The sequence below is a fragment of the Vombatus ursinus genome, unplaced genomic scaffold (genome assembly GCF_900497805.2).
Source record: "Vombatus ursinus unplaced genomic scaffold, bare-nosed wombat genome assembly UNPS02006779.1, whole genome shotgun sequence".
Lineage (NCBI taxonomy): Eukaryota > Metazoa > Chordata > Mammalia > Diprotodontia > Vombatidae > Vombatus > Vombatus ursinus.
The window spans coordinates 23498270-23520315 of NW_020946557.1; the positions used below are offsets into that span (position 1 = coordinate 23498270).

Below are 22046 nucleotides of genomic sequence, written 5' to 3' on the forward strand. Positions count from 1 at the left end.
AACAGGAGATGGAATGTTGCCTACAGGGAGCAGCGTCAAATAGGCCAATCCAAACATTTGTCTGGGCCGTAAAATTTCACACAGACAAAATTACACTTCTTAAGAACAATTCTGAATAGGCAGCCACTCTCCCCCCCGACCCCACCTTCATAAAAGCCTTCTAAATAGCTGGATTCTATATATATTCAATCTGCCATTCCAATCTTATAAAAATGCACTGACTTTAGACAGGTGCTAGGCACAGAAGTGTGTGTGTGTATGTGTGTATGTGTGTGTGTGCGCACACATATTCAATCTGCCATTCCAATTCTATAAAAATGCACTGACTTTAGACAGGTGATAGGTACAGAAGAGTGTGTGTGTGTGTGTGTGTGTGTGTGTGTGTGTGTGTGTGTGTGTGAGAGAGAGAGAGAGAGAGACAGAGACAGAGACAGAGAGACAGAGGGAGACAGAGACAGAGACAGAGACAGAGAAGGTGTACTCAACACTGCAAAAATCACAGATAGATCCATGGAGCACTGCATCCAATAATTTAACAAAGGACAGACAAGCAAGTGGTTCTGCCCATAAACATGGCCCATAAACCAGGCCATCAGTGTACCGCTCAGAATTATAGCTCTTTGAATTGCTGACAGAGTTGCTTTTCAACAAGCCCATTTACATGAAGACCCAAAGCACTTACTGATACTATAAAATAACCATAACCAAGAGATTTTAATCCTACAACAATTTACAGCAGGGAGTGTGTATGTATACAGAGCGGGTGTTGGTTTACAGAGCCCTAATTAAGGTCTATTATTTAAAAGCACTCTTGCTTAGAAGCTCTGTATTCTATGCATGTCAGCGTGTCGGATTCAATGCTCCAACAGCTTACTACGCAGTTAAAAAGGCCATTATTTACTAGCTGAAGCAAATCCAGATCAGAGCTGGATTAGTAATGGTGCATCTCCCCTGCTTCAGCTACAAGCCAGGAAAGTCAAGATGCGTAGCCTTTTACGCACTCCTAGAAAAGAATCTGCATCATCAGTAATTCATACTAACATCACAGCCCTCTTGTGTACCAATACATGGTCAATGTCTGACAGAAAAAGGATAGGCCTTAGCAAACTGTGTCAAATGAACACACAGCAAATTTACAAAACCATCTTTTTTCTAAGACCTATAAGCAAAGGAAGATGAGAAGGCAACTGTTTTGTGAGACTAGCTCTCCATGTGCAAATTCTGCCATGTGCAAAGCTTCAAACAAAGCTGACTTAGACAGCTCACTGGCAATTCCCTGAGAAATGAAATAAAAGGCCTAGGCAACGTGTGTGTGTGTGTGTGTGTGTGTGTGTGTGTGTGTGTGTGTGTATACACATATACATATAATAATACATAAATAAATATTTATACAGATGGAGACCAACACATAGAGGGTCTCAGTGCAGTGTAATACATTTCAAGCACTTTGAAAAATTCCAAATCTCACATTAATAATCTACTACTTTTAATACACTACTTTTAAATGCACCACCTGTCTGCTAACTCAAGCCTTAACTGACATCACCTCCTTCAGCCTTCTCTCCCCTCTGATTAGAAGGCTAGAATTGGACTTCTAGCTCACTCCACTCTTCATCAGCAACTTAGCTTAGTTTTCAAACACCAAACAAAATGGGGTCATCCGGTTTCCCTATGCACCTTTCCTTCATCTACTACTTTGCTTCAGGAAATTCAAAGGACTTCTGATTCTTGTTTTCAGTACTACTAGTGCTACTTTGCTTGAATAATACCAAAGGCCTTCTGACTCTTGTTTTCAGTGACCTTACTGAGTGAAAGGCAAAATTACTGCAAGGCACATTGGAATGGGTTTCTGTTTTGCTTTGTTTTTCATTTAAAAGCTCTCAATAGAGTGCTATAAGGTGCCCTGGAAATTCCAAGTGAAAATGAAATTTACATCCGATAAAATCACATTGCATTACATATAAAGGAAATTACATTAGAACTCCAGAGAAAAGAAAAATACAGATATGAAAAGGAAGAAAGAGATCTCAAAGGAAAAGTAGGATCATACTTTGGAATGAGAAAATAAAGAGTTGAGAAGCATTTGACTTAATGATTCCTCCTCATTATCCTATTTTCAAGCCAAACTGTCCTACTTGTTGTATCCAATATATCACCTCCTATCTCTCACCTCCATGACTTTGTACTGGCTCTCCCCCTTTGCTGGAATGATCTCCTTCCTTAGCTCTGCCTCTTAGAATCACCTTTCCTTCCCTTACGTGAGGCCTTTATTGATTTCCCTAGTCATTACTTTTTCCTTTCCCAATATGTGTTTTGTTCTTACTCTGTATAAACTCGGCATTTACTTAGCTATATACAGCTCTAAACGTTTCCAACTTCCCAGTAAAATATAAACTTGAATTTTAAACTTTGTATCCCAATTCCTAATAGACATTATAGCATTAAACAGAGAGCCAGCACTGGAGTTGGGAGAAATTTCTATTTGCTCTGTGACCCTGGGCAAGTCCCTTATCCTCTAAGTACCCCAAGGCAAACTCTCAAAGACTGTAAGTTATACAGTACCACAGATCTGTACTGATGGAGAGAACTTCCTCACCAGGAGCTCTGTACACAAAAGAAATCACAAGTGTCATTCAGAATGGATAAAAATTCTCAGCGTTTAACTCAAGCAAGTAGTTAAATGTCTTCTAAATTGAGATGAAAAGTAAAAATGTACTGAGCTGTTGAGTAGTTTCAGTCATGTCTGACTCTTCGTGACCCCATTTGGGGTTTTCTTGGCAAAGATGCTGTAGTGGTTTGCCATTTTCTTCTCCAGCTCATTTTACAGAGGAAGAAACTGAGGCAAAGTGGGTTAAGTGACTTACCCGGGGTCACACAGCTAGTAAGTGTCTATGGCCAGATTTGAACTCAGGAAGATGAGTCTTCCTGACTCCAGGTCTTGCACTTTATTCACTGCACCACCAAGCCATCCAACATCATGAATAGTAAACAAAATTGTCTCTGAATGAAGCAAAACTCAGAATATTAAAACTGAGAAACAAAAAATAGGGGATCTAGTTGTTAGGGAATTGAATCATCAAATGATAATAAGTTCACAGACACTCCTGAAATCTATCCTTGGATTTCTTGGGGGTCACTGGACTCTAGGTTAAGGACCCCTATTCCAAGGTTGTATCTACCATTCACAGGATTAAAGCAAAAATTAATTAATTAATTAATTAGTTAGTTAAAGGTCTTAGATGCCATCTCTAGTACCATCTCCTCTTTTTATAAAAGAAACAAGTCCAGAGACGTGAAGCAGTTAAGTCAAGATTCAAACTCATAGCCTCTGACTCAAAGTCCTTTATTTTTTCAACTATACCAAAACAAGATATACTTTACTGATAGAATTTTTAAGGTGACTTAGTATTGCACAATTATTTAAAATGAGCTTACCAGAAAGAAGAAACTGAAAGGGAGAAAAAGATTACTTTGGAAGATAAAGGAATTATTCCCCTTCCCTCACTATTACTTTCTTAAGTTACTGCTAACTGATGAGAATCCATCTGTATTTATAAAATCTCCAGAAAAAGAAGCTTTACAACCTTCTTTGGCTACCACCTCGCCAAACTGTAAGTAGATGGTTATGGGAAGAATTAGTAATTGTGACTTGGGCAATCATCAGAAAAGAATAATTGGCCCATCAGCCTCTGAATAATCATATGGCAGACATTTAAATTACTAAATCTCTCTATTGGTTTGCTCTTCTATAGGAATTAAAAAAAAAATTGAACTATTTCTGGCCTATGACATGCCACTACAATATAGGCAAGAATATATTAATTTTGCAGTGAAAGTCACTGAACTACAAAAAAATGAACCTTTGGATACTATTCTTGATGGAAAGTCTGGCAAAAGAAACCGCATTATCAGCAATAACAGCTTTGAATATTATATACCAAAGGAAGATATAAAGTACAATAATGAAAAAAGAGAGAAATTTGTTTTTAAGGTCTTAAGATATTCAATAATTTAAAGGTATTTATTTAATCTTATGTTCTAAAAAAACCTCTGAATAAAAGTTTCTATTAAAAACTTGTCTCTTTAAAATTTCTTCTAGAATGATTCCCATTTCTTTAAAGCACAGAATTGAACACTGTCACAATTTTTAGTTTGAAAGTAAAATTTATTCTAAAATGCAAGTACCTGGTGATGTCTTCAGTCAGTTGTGAAGGATCAGGAGGATAAAATTTCACATTAAATGTGAATATCCATGGAAGATCTGAAATGATTAAATAGCAGGTTTATTAACAATGTCAATGATCAGATGATGGATTTCCTTTTATGACTTCCAAAGAGAAGGAAAAAGTCATCTAAGAATTACATCTTCAGTTCTGAACACTTAATTAAGCCAAAATATGAATACCATTTATAAGAATGTCTAAGAAGCAACAACACTGAAACTTGGAGTAACCTCATTAATAACCTGGTTTGACTCATGTTAATTCATTAGCATTTCTCTATGAAGATTTCTTATGGCAACCTGGTATACAATCTTAACATGGCCTATAACAAATACCTATAGGATACTGATTGTAAAATACAGTTCTAAAAAAAAATGAATATGTGGGATCGTCAAATGCTTCATTTCGTCTCTTTAAGGGCTAGGTTGGGGTGAAGAATTGGAGGAGGGAGAAAAGAAAAAAAGAGGTTCTGAGATTTCTAAAATGTTGATGAATAAAACCACTCAGGAAATGATAAATAACCAAGGATGATCTATAAAAGAAGTACCTAAAAAGGGCTAGGCATTGTAGATAGGGTACAGGACTTAGAATCTGAATGCCTCTAATTTAAATCCTGCCTCAGACATTTATTAGCTATATGACCCTAGGAAAGTCACTTACCATGCCTATATCAGTTTCCTCATCTGTAAAATGGGGATAATAGCCACTACCTCCCAGGGTTGCTGTGAGGATAAAATATTTGTTAAGTGCTTTGCAAACCTGCAAACGCTATATATATGCGCTAGTGGTGGTGGTGGTGGTGGTGATGATGAAAATGAAGAAGCAGAAGAAGCAGAAGCAGAAGCAGAAGCAGAAGAAGCAGCAGAAGAAGAAGAAGCAGAAGAAGAAGAAGAAGTAGTAGTAGTAGGAGTAGTAGAAGTAGAAGAAGACGACCTATTGATGGCAACTATCTTTCTCAACCCTGTAGACTGAAAAGGCAAAGCCAGAAATCTTCTTGAAAAGAATATTGTCAATAGACAAAGAAAGTGTCCTACCAAATTCCTCTTACAACACTTAATATGGAGCTGATAGTTAAACCAGGAAGAGCAAAAACAGAGAAAGAAAACTACAGACCAATTCCCCTAATGAATATTAATGCAAAAATTTTAAATAAAATACTAGCAAGAAGATTACAGCACTATATCACAAGGATCATACACTATGACCAGGTGGGATTTATACCAAGTTTGCAGGGCTGGTTCAGTATTAGGAAAACTATCAGCATAATTGACCATATCAATAACAAAACCAACAGATATCATAAGATTATTACAACAGATGCAGAAAAAGCTTTTGACAAAATACAACACCCATTCCTATTAAAAAACACTAGAGAGCATAGGAATAAATGAAGCTTTCCTTAAAATATTAAGTAATATCTATGTAAAACTATCTGCAAGCTTTCTCTATAATGAGGATAAGCTAGAAGCCTTCCCAATAAGATCGAGGGGAAGCAAGGATGTGCATTATCACCACTATTATTCAGTATTTTACTAGAAATGTTAGCGATAGTAATAAGAGGGAAAGAAGAAATTGAAGGAATTAGAAGAAGCAATGAGGAAACAAAAATCTTTCAAAGTCGTTGTGATCCCAGGCAAGTCACCACCTCTCAAAAGTCTAGGCAAATCCTTAAGACAACAAGCTGCCAATGGCTGAATAAGTTATAAACGTGGTGGAATACTAACTGTGCTGTGAGAAATGATAAAAGGGAAGGTTTCAGAGAATCCTGGGGAAATGTATGAATTGATTCAGAGTGGAAGGAGCAGAACAATTTACACAACAACAATAATACTGTAAAGACAAACGGCTTTGAAAGATTTAGGAAATTGTAGCAACACAATGACCAGCCATGATCCAAGGCGCTGATGATGAAACACGCTACTCATTAGCCTAGTGAGGTGAGATAGACTCAGAATGAAAATTGAGATGGTCAATGCAGATACTTGTTTTGCTTGACTATACTTGTTTGTAATGGGGGATTTGTTTTTTATCCTATTTCAATGAATGGAAAGAGTGGGAGGAAAAGAAGGCAGATTTTTCTTGATTTAAAAAGATTTAGTTTAAAAAAAAAAGACTAAGTTGCAGAGAAGGTGCTAACTTACTTGGCATAAGGAGCATCCTCTCCCAGGGTACTCCTTACACCAATGAAATCACAGATCCAGCCATTATTCCTTTAATTATATGTGTACATATTGTTCCCAAGGGAATCTAAGTTCCTTAAGGGTATACTGTTTCATTTTTGTTTTTGTATCCCCCTATACATAGTACAGGGATGGGTACATAGTAGGTGCTTAATAAAATCCATCGATTGCTTCAGAAATCTACTATTCATACTTGTATATAATATACATTAAATTGTTGAACATACGTGGCAAAAATGAAATTTAACTATTCTATTAACAATTTGACTTAATAATCTGAAACCAAATGTTCAATCTGATAAACTAACCTTTAGTTAACAAAGTATTTGCCTTCTCAGAATTTATAATGGCTTTTGGGAATATCAAAAAGGATAAATTGGACCTTATTATTTTTAATGTCCTCCAGGTAGTTTCTTTCCCTCTTAATTTTTCTATTGCAAACAGATATACATCAAGGCATTTGGATATGAGGAATCCCTTCAATCTTCTCTTATTCAACCTATTTCCTCTGTTCTCCCCTGTCCATCCTCCCACATCCCCAAGGTCAACATGAAAGACAACTTAAAGGGTAAAAGAAATTAAAGGAAGCAGTAAGAGGGAGGAGGAGAGACATTTCCATTCCTTTCATCTTGACATAGGAGCTTTATGACTTTGTGCTGGAATGAATTATTGGTGTTGGGGTGGATGGTGGGTGTAGACAGAAATACACAGAGATGTACCTGCACAGAGCTAACTGAAGTCAAGAAAGTCAATGTGTTTGCCAAGGGGCAATATGTGCAAAAAGTCTACCAAAAGCACAAGGACAGAATCTTGGGGATGCTATCCTCCCATGTACATTTAAAGAAGGGGAGCTTGAAAGACCAAGGATGTACAAGAGGAATAACAGAGAGATAGAAGAAGGGCAACAGGAGAATCTAACTAATACCAGAATCCAAGAGGAGTTAGAGAAAGATGTCTGAAGCAACAAATACTGCACAAAAGTTAAGGTGAGAGGGAAAATGGGAGGGAGATTAATTACAAGCATCAAGTATAATCTGAAAGTCATCTCTTCCCCAAACCCAGGACGTCCTTCAGTGTCATTTCCCTCTCTCAGCAGTAGGGATGGTATCAAATGAATAAGAAAAAGCAATTAGGGATAAAAATTGATGTTTATTAGGTATCTTAAAAGAAATGGTACAATGAAATGTTAATCAATAAAAAAAAAGTGCTTATGCATATTTTAAAAACATATAGTTCTTGCCTTTTAGGAATTTACAATTTTAGAGAAGTTAGGACACTTAAGTCCAATGGGATAAATGCAAAGTTCAATTAATGAGCTATAACAATTTTAAGGAGAGAGAAATACCATCCAGATTAACAGTTACAGTTCACACCTGTTCCTGCTATAGAAGTAACCTGATCAGAGTGTAGAGAATTAATTATTTCAATACTCTAAATGAGAAGGTAGGACCCCGAGTCATGGCAGTTGCAATGGAAATGCAAAGAAGTAAAGACACAAGACAAATTGCTAAGGCTGAATCAACAAAGAGAAGGCAATGCTGTGTGTAGTAGAAATAATGCTGTATTTCAAGTCAGAGGACTTGCATTCAAATCCGAGTTCTCTCATTTTATTATCTGTGTGACCTTTTCAAGGCCTGTTTCGTCTTTTGTAAAATAAGGGTAACGGATGAAGATCTGTCTTTCAAGATTCCTTCAAGCTCTAAATCCACAATCCTACACCAAGACTTGGCAGATTATTACATGTTTGAGAGAGGAAGAGTTAGAGAAAGGGAATAAGCTCATGTAAAGGATCACAGATGGAGTTTTAAAGAGTTGGAAATGACCTTGGGGCCATCTAGTCCTATATCCTTATTTTATTTTTTGTTTTTTCAATATCCTTATTTTAAAGGTAAAGAAACTAAGGCCCATGGAGAGGTTAAGGTATTTTCCCAAAGTCACACAAGTAGTAAATGAAAGAAATGGAATTTGAATTCAGCTCCTCTAATTCTAGGAGTCATTGTCTCCAAGGTTACATAGTTTGGGTAACTGGGATGATAGTCATATCAACAGAAATAGACAGTGGGAAGATAAAAGGTGGGGTTGTGAATTGAATGTAAGTTTAATGACAAACATATTGACTTTAAAATATCAGTGGGCCATCCAGGTAGATCTATCCAATAGACATTTAGAAATATTTTGCTGAATTTCTTTGAATAGTTTGGTGTTCGGGATATAAATTTGGGACATACCTGCATAGAGATGATAACTGGAGTGTGGTTCAGTAAAAAGAGCAGTGAGTTTGGAGTAAGAAGATCTGGATTCAAATACTTGCTCTGTTACTTACTAACTGTGTGACTAGGGGCAAGTCCCTCTACCTCTATGGGCCCCAGTTTTCTCACCTGTAAAAATAATGTGGAAGTGGCCTAAATAGCCTCCCAGGCTCATTGCAGCTCTAGACCCATGATCTTGTGAGACTATAAATTATAGCAATGAGCACCCTTCTGCCATGGAAATGAATGAATTTGCCAAGGGAAATTATGTGTAGAAAGAGCAAAAAGAGTCCAAGGGACAGAAGACATGCATTTAAGGGAGGGAAGGGTGAGGGACCAGTAAAAGGCAGAGAAAAGGAACAGTACAGAGGAGGGGATATCATGAGAATACATTGCCATTTACTCAAATGGAGGAGAATATATCCTAAAGGGAATCAGAAGTCCACATGCTCCAGAAACACCAAGGAAAACAAAACTTGAGGAGCAAAATATTAACATCAAGCATAATCTGAAATTCAATACTAGTGCCAATTCTGACATCAGTATCAACAAGAGAATTTCTCAATACTCCTCAAAAAGCTTAAATATCAATGGGGGGATGGGGAAATATAAGGGTTATTACACAGTGTAAGAAGATGACTTCATGGGTTGAGTAATAGCTTTTAAAGAGGAAAAACAAGTCATAGTTTGAGGCAGAAGAGAAGATACAGGCATGAGACTAAAGTTGACAGGAGGAAATGGTAGGCTTAAGTGGGAACAGCAGCAATCTGGAAATGAGGTGGAAAGTGATTAAAGTGATCAGGTGTAGGTTAGAATTTGGAGAACAGTTTGTATGTTTTTTGGTGTTTTTGCATATTCAATGAGCAGAATAAAGAAACAGTAAGATTCACTCAAATTTGACAGTTCTGGAGTTTTTTCTTGAAGACAATCTGAGGGTTTTCAATAATTAGGGATAAGGAAAATTTAGTAGTTTCTGAAGGGCGACAAATTTCAGTCAGTCAATAAGCATTTATTACGTGCTTACTACTTGCCCCCCAAAATTGATTAAAAACAATTTTCCTATCATCAAGAAACTCACATTCTAATGGGAGAGACAATATGTATAGACACAGTGTAAATGGTAGGTAATCTCAGTGTGACAGCACTAGTGTGGATGGGGTAGAGGTAGTGGAATAGGGGTACACACTAGGAAAGGCAACTCAAAAGAAAATGGTATTTGAGTTGCATATTGAAGAAAACTAGGAGTCAGAGGTGAGGAGGAGGAGCATTGCAGATTGGAGTTGGGAGATGGAGTATCATGTTCAAGAAACATCAAGGAAGCAATGAAGAATAAGAAAGCCAATACTGATTGATGGAAGACCAGAAATGGGGTAAATATTATAGAACTGATCTTGAGTAGTGTTATGGTTATTTGCTTAGGAATTGGGGCAGTGATGAAATAAGGATAAACTGTTAGAAAGCCTAGTCAAGAAATTCAAGTAGAATTAAAATTCTGCCTTTGAAAGGCTAGATGAAGGATCCTGGGATGTTTAGACCAGCAAGAAGATTTAAGGGGGAGATAAAACAGCTATCTTAAATATTTAAAGAGTTGACATTTGAAAGAGAATTAGCTTTATTTTACTTGGCCCCAAGGGACAGAACTATGAGAAAGAGGTAGAAAATTTAGCTTAGTATAAGGCAACATTTCCTAATCATTGTTGTTGGTGTTCAGTCATTTTTGACTCTTTATGACCTCATTTGGGGTATTTTTGGCAAACACATTGGAGTGGTTTGCCATTTCCTTCTCTAGCTTGTTTTACAGAAGAAGAAACTACGGCAAAGAGGGTTAAGTGACTTAAGTATCTGAGGCCAGATGTGAGCTCAGTAAGATGAGTCTTCTTGACTCCAGAGCCAGCACTCTATCTTTTACATCACCTAGCTGCCCAGTGGAATAGGCCATTTAGGAGTTATAGTAGCAAGCCACCTATGACTAGAGATCTTTGAATGTAGACCAGATGTCCCCTTGCCAGGGATATTACAGAGAGAAATCCTGTTCAGGGTACAGGGTACTAGATGGCTTCAGGGGCATAAAAGACAAATACTCTGAAGAAAATTTCCATCTTTTGCTTCCAAAGCAACCAATAATAATAACAAGCAGACACCTATCAGGTATCAAGTAGATACCTCTAAAACTTAAATGACTAACTGGTATAAAAGTGCTCCTGAAGTACTCAGTCATCTCATAATTGGGAAAATGAGGATGTCAGCATACCTACACACCTCACACATAGAATATGTTTCAAAATTTATGCACAGTAAAGCCTCATTAATTTCTATTTCAACCATTGATACTTTGTAATAATTCAGACCAGGGATTGAACAAACATTTGCTTTGATACTAATTATGATAAAATGTTTACTAATAAAATTAATGGAATTAAACAGGATGACAACAGGATTAATGAAATCTATTTGCTCTCTAGAGTAGCTTTAAGCACCAAAAACCTCAGAAGCATTCTTTTATTTTAACAAAACTATGTCAACTCCCAAATCATTCTCATCTTTTCATTAAAGTAGGTTTCCTATCTATGTTCTGAAGCTCTTTTTATCTTCAACAGTAGATCATTTCTTTAGTGGCCAGTCTAAAGAAATGAGTATTTCCAACCTAATCTTGACTTTCATTGAATATGAATTATTAAAGCACGATCATGGTGCCTATGAAGCTCTAAATATGCAAATCTTAATACTCATTCCTTACTTTCAAGGGCATGTCACCATATTTAATATAATGTTAGTGAATTAATGAAGTGATGAAAATAGGCTGGCAATTAATTAAGCATCTGTGTGGGCTGAGACACAGCAGAGAAGACCAGTTAAATCCTTTAACTTCTTAGGACTCTGGACCTGTGGCGTCAAATTCAAATAGAAACAGGAGTCACTAAACTACATAAGGATCCCTGTGGGCACATCTGTGCACAAAAGTGACTTAAAAAATCACATATTAACATTATTTTCTATATTTTTATTTATTTTGTTAAATTCTGTTAACTGTTACATTTGGTTAAATTTTAATCTGGTTCAGGAGCTTTTGGGAGTGTTGTGGGTGGCGTGTCTGACACTTCTGCTCTAAATAAGTTGCAAAAGAAGATACTGATCTATATTAGTTAGGAATTTCCTCACCTGAGAGTTGCCAATACCAATGGAAATATAGATCTAGCTTTTATCTTGATTTCTATTCCTATGGAGGTTGGGGGGAGGTTTTTTTTTTTTTTTAAATCACCCTAATGGTAAATACAGAGCCAGGTTTTCCTTTAAAATTAATCTCACTTGATATATTTTCATTGAACTTGTGTGGGATCACCATGTTTACCTGTATACTTTTCTTCACTGTTCTCCCATCCCAATCTAATTTTGAGAAAGAAGTCTGAGAGTTGTTCCTCCTCCCCCATTTTCAATTATTCTTACCAAACTGTAAGACAGAATTTCTGCTTTGTCAGTATCAACAGAGATTTAATTTTTCCCCAATTTAAATGGTAAAATAGCTGCTTGGGAAGAATGGAAGGAGATGGAACATAAATAAATATCGCACTCTCCAAATCAGTACCAAGCAGGGTCTTTCAAAATGTCAAACACTGATTTCCAAACCCTAATGCCATTATCGAAATAACAAGACAAGACAGTAACAATAACAATAACAAAAAAAACACCAATAAATAATCATCGGTGACTGAAACATAGTACAGGTGCAAAGAGACTCCCATAGTATGGCAGTCAAGAGGCCCGACTTCTAGAAGTATAATAAAATGGGCTCTGGAGACAAAGAACTTGGGTTCAAATCTCCATTTCCTCCTACCACCTGTGAGGATCACAAGCAAATTACTTAAAACCCCTTGGGCTCCATTTTCCTCCTCTATAAAATGATGTTGGGTGGACTAGACAGCTTCTGAGCTTCCTTCCAGCTCTACATTTATGATGGTGCTTCTAGCTCAGTCATGTCCTAGCTGTGACCTTGGGCAAGTGGTTCAATCTCTCTGGGTGGCAGCTTCCTCTCCTGTCAAAGAAAGGGCTGCGCTGGACTGTCTCTAAGACTCCTTTCTTATCTAAAAATCTGAGTCATTGTCACCTTGCTCTGCATGGACTAAACCGACCTTTCCATTTCTAGACATGCCCCTAACCTGGACCCTTCAAATCTGTTTCTTGCTGACGGATACAGCAGAGAGTGACACATTCACCAAGTTAATCAAAAACAATTTTCACTGCAGTCCTCACTACTGCATACAGGTAAAATTGTCCAGGCCCCTAGGTTTCCTTCCCCTTTCACCAGTGTGGCAGACTCACATCTGCCCTTTTGGTAGGTCAGGACATTTTACTGAGTATAAGATCAAAATATAACAGCTGTTCTGTACACACTGGCCTGAAACAAAACCCTAATAATGGCCTGGAAAACAACCTTCTTGCTTTATCAAGCTAGAGCAACAATCTCAAGGAAGCAACCCTATCTTTCTCTTCTTTCAGGGGACTGCATTTTTCTAACCAAGTATCAAAATGAAAGTAATAAAGATAAATTCAGAGTCCACAGTCACAACAAAACAAAAAGATATGATAAGAGGAAGTGGGGAACACAACACTTTTTTCTAAGCCATAAACTCAACTTAAGCCTAGATCTATGAAATGTGGATGGATACATACTTATCATACCACAACCACCACCAATAAGGGGCTGAAAAGCAACAGTATATAGAGATAGAGAAAGGATGGAAGGCTACTTTAACAACCAAAAATAGGACAAAAATAACAATCTATGATCTTGAACTAAAGAAAAACTTGGGTTTTCTATATCTACCTTCCTTTATCAGTTTCACTGATGGAGCTCTTCCTCAAAGAATGCAATTGCTTTTTCATCACATTAATACATTAGAGTAAGCTTGAGTTCTTAGTCTAAAATGGAATTTGTTCATTTCATTCACTCAAATTCCAGTGTCATTCCTAATCACTGGGCCTCTCTCATCTGAAGAATCTTGTCTTAAAAAGAGAATTAAAGGGTAATTCATTAAAGACTGTTTCTTCCTAAGCAAACTCCAGACTGGAAACAAGTTGTATTTTCAATAGATGAATCATGTCTAAATGGACTCAAGAATCACATGAAGAAAGAGGCTTCAAAGAGGCTGTTCTTTCTTTTTATAATTCTTTTTATAATCCAAAGATGTTGGATTATAAATTCATGCCTTGTTTTCCCCATAAGCCACATTCCTGGAAAGAATCTTAGTTTTTGGAATCAGAACATAATGGGCGTTCACGAAAAAAAATAGTCCTTTTCAATAACCAGACAGCCTTCATTTAGTTGTGATTAATTTATTATAAAAATTCTATTCTACTTCCATCAGTAAGTTACTAAAGTTTGAAAAAAAAAATGTAACACAAGTTAAAAAGTGGTTACATACAAGGACCACCCATATACAATTTGGCAAAATTTTCTGGATGGGAGGTGACATTTTTAATTCTTTTATCATTTTGACAACAAGCTTTTAGGCCACCAGAAGACAATTTTGATCCAAAGGTGCTAAAATGTTTGGGCATGATGATGATTCTCCTACTGGAGAATGAGAATGATGGAACTCTTGAGGTCAGGAGTTCTGAGTTATAATGGGATAATGGGCTAAGCCCATCAAGTGTCTGCACTAAATCCAGCCCCAACACAGCGAGCCTCAAAGAACAGGAGGCCACCAGGCTGCTTAAGGAGAAGAGTACCAGTCAAGCCCAGAAATGGAGCAGGACAAAATTCCCATAAAGCTCAGTAGTGGGATCAGGCCCATGAGTGGTCATTCTAGCCTGGGCAAGATACCCAAAAACAAAACAACAACCACAAAGCTGACATGGATATTACTAAGTTATGTCAGTTTTAACAGGGAAATGTCCCTTAAATCTTGCACAGAAGTGTGCTCAAAGTAAGCCTGTACATTTACTGTTATAGAACCTTTAACTGTCTTGTGAAATGAATCCTTTTATAGGACTTATAGGAATTATAGGACGCCTATATAGTCAATCACTCAGTAAATATTTATTAAGCAGGCCAGGACCTGTGCTAAGCTCTGGAGAGATAAAGAAAAAAAGGCAAATACAGTCTCTGCAGTCAATAAGCTTTTATCCAATGGAGGAAAGACAATATATGTAAATCAGAACATACAAAATAAATACAGCATAGAGGGAAGGTAACATTAAAAGAGGTGATATTAGCATCTGGGGGTAACATAAAATGCTTCCAGGAAGAGGTGATGGTTGAATTGAGTATTAAAAGGAGCCAGGGAATATAAGAGCTCAAAGCTGGGAAAGAAAAGAATGGAAATTCACTAATACAAATATGCCTTCTCTTTCTGAGAACTGAACCATTACTTCATGTTTTTCAATTAAGCCCACCACAAAAGCCATGGAAAAAATAATAGAGGATCTAACTGGGCTAGGATTGAACAAAATATAACTTCGAAGGAGGAATAAATAGACTTTATCTGATCCAAAAAAAAGTTACCTTTTGAGGATTAGACAGAAAACAGAAGACTTGTCAGTGACATTTTTAAAAATAATAGTAAATTAAATGAGTTATGAATAGCTCTTGCTATAACTTCAAGGGAAAGGACATGTTTAACTTAACCTGATCTCCTAGCACAGTCTCATGTCTAGGCATTTGTTGCCAAGTGTAACCTCTAAACAAGACTTTTCCCTTAACCCCCTTACAACATCCCTGATGAGTGATCATATAGATTATTTAGCTGTCCACTACTGAACAACTTTACTTATTGGATGCTGCAGCTATGTGTTATAGTAGATGGAGTATCAGGCCAGAAGTCAGCTGTGTGACCCTGGGCAAGCCATTTAACCTATGTTTTCTTCAGTTTGCTCATCTGTAAAATGAGGATGATAATAGTACCTCCTTCCAAAGTTGTTGTGAGGATCAAATTTAAGAATAATTGTAAAACACTCAGCGTAGTGCCTAGCACACAGTATGTACTATATAAGTGCTTATTATCATCATCATCATTATTAAAAAATAGACTAAATCTCACTCTCTTTAACTTCATCTCACTGGTCCTAGAGTTCTAACCCCAAGCAAAATAAAATCTAATCATTCCTCCCCCTGCCACCACCACTACCTTTATGACACTGAAAGAGAGGCAGCTAGGCAGCTCAGTGGATAGAGCAACAGCCCTGGAGTCAGGAGACCTGTGTTCAAAACCAGTCTCAGATTCTTACTAGTTGTGTGACCCTGGGCAAGTCACTTAACAACAACGGCCTCTCTGACCACCTCCCTTAAAAAAAAATACACTGGAAGAGCACAGTACCCTCCTTACCAAAGTTCCCAACGCTGTAACTGAATAAGCCTTTGCTCACACTACCTCTATAGTGGTGCAAAACCTCTGTCTTAAACCTGAAGACCAAAATCTGTAGAATTTGGCTCCTTTTGAAGCTAGATTCACCTGACAGAGATGCTAGCATGGATGATATATCCCACATACAGAGCCCAGCCACTAAAAGAAAAGAAAAAAAAGGCTGTTTTAAGAACCCCCCAAAAAAGGACAAATATAACAATCTATGATCTTGAACTAACAAAAATATGCATTTATTACATCTAGGGCCAAGGCATTAAAGGGAAGAGGCAAGGGGAGCAAATGTATCTTCCTTAAGCTTTTATAACATTAGAGATGATCTAGTCCAATCTTTGCATTTTAGTAATTACAATAATAATAATAATCTCATATTTATATAGTACTTTAAGGTTCATATAAGAGAAAGGGCCATAGGTCCAACCTTGGAGTCAGGAAAACCCAGGTTCAAATCCTGTCTGGCATATATATTAGCTGTATAACCATAGATAAGTCATTCAACCTCTTAGAGGCCCCCTGTTAATGAAATTACAAATTGTTCATTTATAATCATGGAGAATATCAATAAGTTTCCTCGTCATCATTTACCTCTAATTAGTTAATGTTTGTAGAAAACAGAGCAAATGCTTAGAATATTTGGCTCAATGGACATGTAATTTATTTTCAGATTTTTTCTCTGTCATCTTTTATCACTGTTCTTTCTTTTTTATTTAGTATTTTATTTTCCCCCAGTTACAGTAATCTTTTCAATGTGAAAATTCCCTCCAACCAAGAAGATCAAAACCCGTCCATGCTTGCTCATCCTGGGCAATTCTTGTCCATGTTCTCCTTTGAGCATTCCATATGGAGTCCATCCAACATACTAAGGACATTCCTCAGTTTCCCTTGACTTTGTAAGAGTGGAGTTATCTGTGCTGTCTACCTATTACACTCTTCGTTTAGTTGGTTTTTTTCTCATACATTTCTAGCTTCACTCTTTTTTTTTAGCGAGGTGTCACAGCCTGCTTACATCCGCCACCTCCATCATTCCTTGTTCAATGTTGATTTCTAATTCTTTAGAGACTATAAGTGTCTCTCAACAATCGCAATTAAAACAATGATATTTTACAAATGGGAGACATTTGATTCATTGAGGAAGTTTTCTGAAGGCAATCTAACCCAATCTGGCCACAGCAACAGGAAAAATGATTAAAGGTTGATTATTAGGGATTTAAATGGGGAGCTTGTCTGGAAATAATGACATTGTGAGCATCTTGAAGTAAAGTAGACTTGTTCTGGCAAAAATTTTGCTCCTGACAGGACTTTCTGTCTCCTACTGATACTAGTCAATGCACCACAGTGAAAAGTCCAGCGTTTTGTTCAAGCTAATTATTACCTCAAAAATACTTCAGAAGCAACATGAGACACATTCTTAATGGGGGGGGAAAAAAAGCAAAACCCAACACTGTACAATTAACATGATTCATGGTATCCCCACTGGGAAGTCAGATTCATCCTTTCCATACTGGAGGGTCACTGTCTGAGCCACATAAAGGCTAGCTTGTGTCTTTCTACTATTTATAGGTTACTTCCATACTTCGGCTCATAGTTTTGGAATAGTATGTGGGTTAAAGATAAGACTAAAAAGAAGGAGAAAGATCTTAAAAGTTCAGTTAACACTCCTGAACAACTAAAATATTTTTCCTTGTGTGGTGATAAGACTGATCCCCCCCCAAGAAGAAATTGAACACTTCTGTATGGTTTTGTTTTTTCAAACCCTCTATGAACTTAATGTTTCTCTGTCCATATTTTTTTAAGTTGCTCTACTTTCCTTTAGTTGGTTTTTGTGCCACCAACTGTGCAATGCTGTAGAGGGCTTTGTCAGTCCTACATTCCATATCTATATCTCAATTCAATTCAACAAGCATTTATTATGCCTCTTATGTGCCAGGCACCACATTGAGTGCTAGAGACAAAGACAAAACAAAAACAGCTCCTGTCTCATGAACTGCCAATAACAGCTGACATTTATCTACTACTTTAACGTTTGCAAAGCACTTTACGCTCTCATTTAAGCCTCACAACTTTCTGAGAAAGGTATTATTTTGTCCCCATTTTACAGATGAGGAAACTGAATCTCAGAGTGTTTAAGTGATCTGCCTTCAATGTCATAGCTAGTAAGTGTCTGAGGTAGGATTCAAAGCCAGGTCTCCCCGATTCTAAGAGTAATACTCTATCACACCAAGCTGATACTCAGTAGCACATTCCATATACAGACATTTTCCCAGTTCAATTGGTCGTCATACAATCTCCCTCTCACTTATTTATTCTATTAGCTATATGATGAAAAACAATTTTGTGAGAAAAAATTTTAAACAAAAATTCCATTATTGTTAATGAGGTGAGATAAGACTAGTATATTCTGAGTCTGGAATCAAAAATAAGATAGTCTCAGAACTGTGAATTTTCAGACACATTTAAAAAAAAAAAAGGAAAGAAATATCACCAATTTTTATCCCAGTAAAGATGATGTTATTGAACTCCATGAGATACACATCTGTATTCACAACTGTCTACAATGGGGAGGCAGGGTGAACATGAAGCATAGACGATATCTACTTATTACTAAGTAATGTTGTTCCCACATACACTCACCTCCTTGGTTTGACTAGTTAGACCAGGAGAAGTCAAGGAAAATGGGGGCTGGGGGATTTGTTGAAGGTGGAGAGGCAAGGGAGCACACTGCTCAAAAATGTTTCTCTCCATATAATACCTTGAAGAATGAAAGAGAAGGGATACAGAGGCTTCTTTTAATTTTGTGATAAGACACCAGTGTTACAGGGTATATACAACTTTACTAGTGGCTAGTAATACAAAGGGGATGCATTTTTCAAACCTTGCCTGAAACATACCAATATTGATCTGGTCCTAGCTGTACCTAGAGTGGATGTTCACTAAAAACAGTGTTTGGGGGTGTCTTTCAAGATATCTGGATGGGTTAAAAGGTTTCAGAGCCAAGATGTCAGAGAAAAGGCAGGGACTCGCCTGAGCTCTCCCAAATTCCCCTCCAACAACTTGAAATAATGCCTCAAAATTCCAGACCAAGACAAATTAGGTCAGCAGGAAAGGTCTATTGCATCAGGGTGAAAGTGGAGCACAGTGCAGAGCCAGGGCAAGCCACACCCCAGCAAACCACCATCAGGATTTGCAGGCAACTATATAGCAGTGTGCTGATGTCAGAGCTCTCAGCCCACAAATTGTAAGGGGGTGAGATGACCAGTCAGAAGGAGATTATAGGGGTTCCTTTGCTGGCACTGGGTGTAGGACTCTATTGCTTTGCCCACATCCAGATCTGGGTTGAAGTTCCAGGGCAAAGAGGAGCACACCAGAGTTTGTAGCTACACAGAAGCAGGGATCCTGGTCACAGTTCCACTGCAAAAAAAGGGTACTTGAGGCAGATCACAAACCAGAGCACAGGCCAGGAGAGCAGTAAACAGAGCTTTCCTTAGATCATACCACCTGTAAGAACTAAAAATTTATACACCTCTAGAACTAGCTTTGAAAACAGGTACACAAAAAACCTGAAGCCTGGAATACCGTGGTGTCCCTTCTACCACAGGACCAGAGTTCAACTTTAAAATTAAAATAAAGTTAAAAGTCAAGAAACAGCCAGGGAAAATGAGCAAACAAACAAAGAAACTGACCACAGAAAGTTACTATGGTGACAGGGAAGATTAAAACACAAACAAACTACTACATTCAAAGACTCAAAGAAAAAAAAATGTGAATTCTTTTCAGACCCAAAAAGAATTCCTAGAAGAATTCAAAAACAATTTTAAAAATCAAATAACAGGTGTAGAAAAAAAACTGGGGAAAGAAATGAGAATGATGCAAGAAAATTATGAAAAAAGAATCAATAGCTTTATAAAGGAGGCACAAAAAAATACTGAAGAAAATAACACCTTAAAAATACAGTCAGCCAAATGGTAAAAGAGGTACAAAAAGAAGAAAAGAACTCCTTAAAAATTAGAATTAGGGGGGCAGCTAGGTGGTGCAGGGGATTCAGCACTGGCCCTGGGTTCAAGAGGATATGAGTCCAGATCCGGCCTGAGACACATGACACTTACTAGCTGTGTGACCCCGGGCAAGTCATTTAACCCCATTGCCTAGCCCCCCCCCCAAAAAAATTAGAATTAGGCAAGTGTAAGCTAATGACTCCATGAGACATTAAGAAATAATTAAACAAAATCAAGAATCATAAAAATCATAAGAATGAAAAAACTGAAGAACTTGTAAAATATCTCAATGGAAAAACTGACCTGGAAAACAGATCGAGGAGAGATAATTTAGGAATTATTGGATTACCTAAAAGCCATGATCAAAAATGGGCCTAAACAGCATCTTTCAACAAATTTTCAAAGAAAACTGCCCTAATATCAGAGGATGAACAGAAATTGAAAGAATCCACCAATCACCTCCTGAAAGAGATCTCAAACATCAGATGCCTCATCTCCCCAGTCCAGGTCAGTCTGGTCACCAAGAATCAATTCTTACCTCTATGCAACTGGGGTGGCGGGGGAGGGAGGACAAAAGGGGGGGGGACAAAAGGAGGGAAAAAAGGGAGGGAAAATAACTGACACAGTGAGAGAGGCAGAGACAAAAAGAAACAGAGAGAGAGACACACAGAGAGACAGAGAGGCCACATGGCCTACTACCTGCAACCTTAGGAATATTATGTTTACATAATACTTCTCTTATTTAGGCCCCTAAAATATTCATCCCTTATTATTAGCATAATATTTTTTCAGAATTCCTTAAGAGAGCCTGCCTATAGAATGGCTTCCATGAATGTGTCAGGTCTCTTGTAGGCAGCTCATGTATAAATGCTTTGAGTTATTTATATAATTTATTGGCAAAGCAATGTGTTAAGAATAGAAACAACACAAGGCTGGGGGGGAAAGGGGACATGGGTTCTTAGTTGTTCTCTGCCTCTAACGAGCTGTATGACTATATGTTATTTAATCTCTCTGCCTTGATTTTCACACATGGGAAATGAATGCATTGGACTATATGTTCCCTTGTTAGTCTAAAATTGGTTTTAAGTTTTATGTGCTAACCCCATTAGGTTCCTTTTAAAAATCCACAAATACCTTTAAAGAGCAAATAGGAGATTAACTGTTTTCTGGACTTGTAAGGCACAATTTACTGTATGAAGCATTTGGGCTTCTTGAGATTTCCATCTGTGTGAAATGCTAATAGTGCCAATGGGAAACAAAATGTACCACCATTTAGATACGGGGCTGGCCAAGGGCCATTTCTCTGTCACTGGCTTCTATATTTATTACTTTCAACAAACATTTATTAAAGGTCCACTATGTAAGTGCTGTGCTTGGCTTACAGGGTTTTACAAACCCAGATGAGATACAGTCCCTGCCCCCAAGGCACACAAAGACTTGTTGGAGAGATAAGACAGAGACATGAAGAACCTGAATATAAATTAGAATATGATGCATATATAAGAGAAATAAAAAGTGATGGGTATATTATATGTGTGCACAGTCACATCTAGACATTAGTAGCTTTGTTTATGCCTGTATATATTTTTGTTACATAGATGAAGACAAATAAAATAGTTCTATATAATACTCAGAAAGACACATACACAAATACACATGGATAATTAGAGTCAAGTCATAAAAGCTTTTTTCCCTAGAAATCTCCAGTAACAGATTCTTATCTTTTTATAACGGTTTTTATGTAGGCCAGTCAGGTAACGAGATGACTGTCTGAAGTGCTTCTCCATGTCTCTTCTGGCCTCCATTCTAAAGCTATTCAACAATGACATTCAACAAACATTTATTCAGAACTTAACTATGCACAAAGCTCTGTGGGAGACATTCAGGATACAAACACACAGTACAGCAGAAAGACAATGATCATTTGGGGCCAGGGGATCTGGATCTGAATCTCATCTTTGTCAAGTATGACAACAATAAAATAGTCCCTACCTTTACAGGATTTACTTCAACCTAAGAATATAGTCTTGCTGACTATTGGAAG

At 37.3% G+C, this 22046-nt stretch overlaps 1 protein-coding gene across 7 annotated transcripts in view; it reads right to left on the reverse strand.

The window, feature by feature from the left end:
* EPB41L2 (erythrocyte membrane protein band 4.1 like 2) overlaps positions 1–22046 on the reverse strand; it is a 274065-nt gene that overhangs the window by 75410 nt on the left and 176609 nt on the right. For all 7 annotated transcript variants that reach the window (XM_027848549.1, XM_027848548.1, XM_027848547.1 and 4 more), the window contains exon 6: positions 4186–4261. In XM_027848549.1, coding sequence (XP_027704350.1) covers positions 4186–4261 — 76 coding nt within the window. The remainder of the gene's footprint in view (positions 1–4185; positions 4262–22046) is intronic.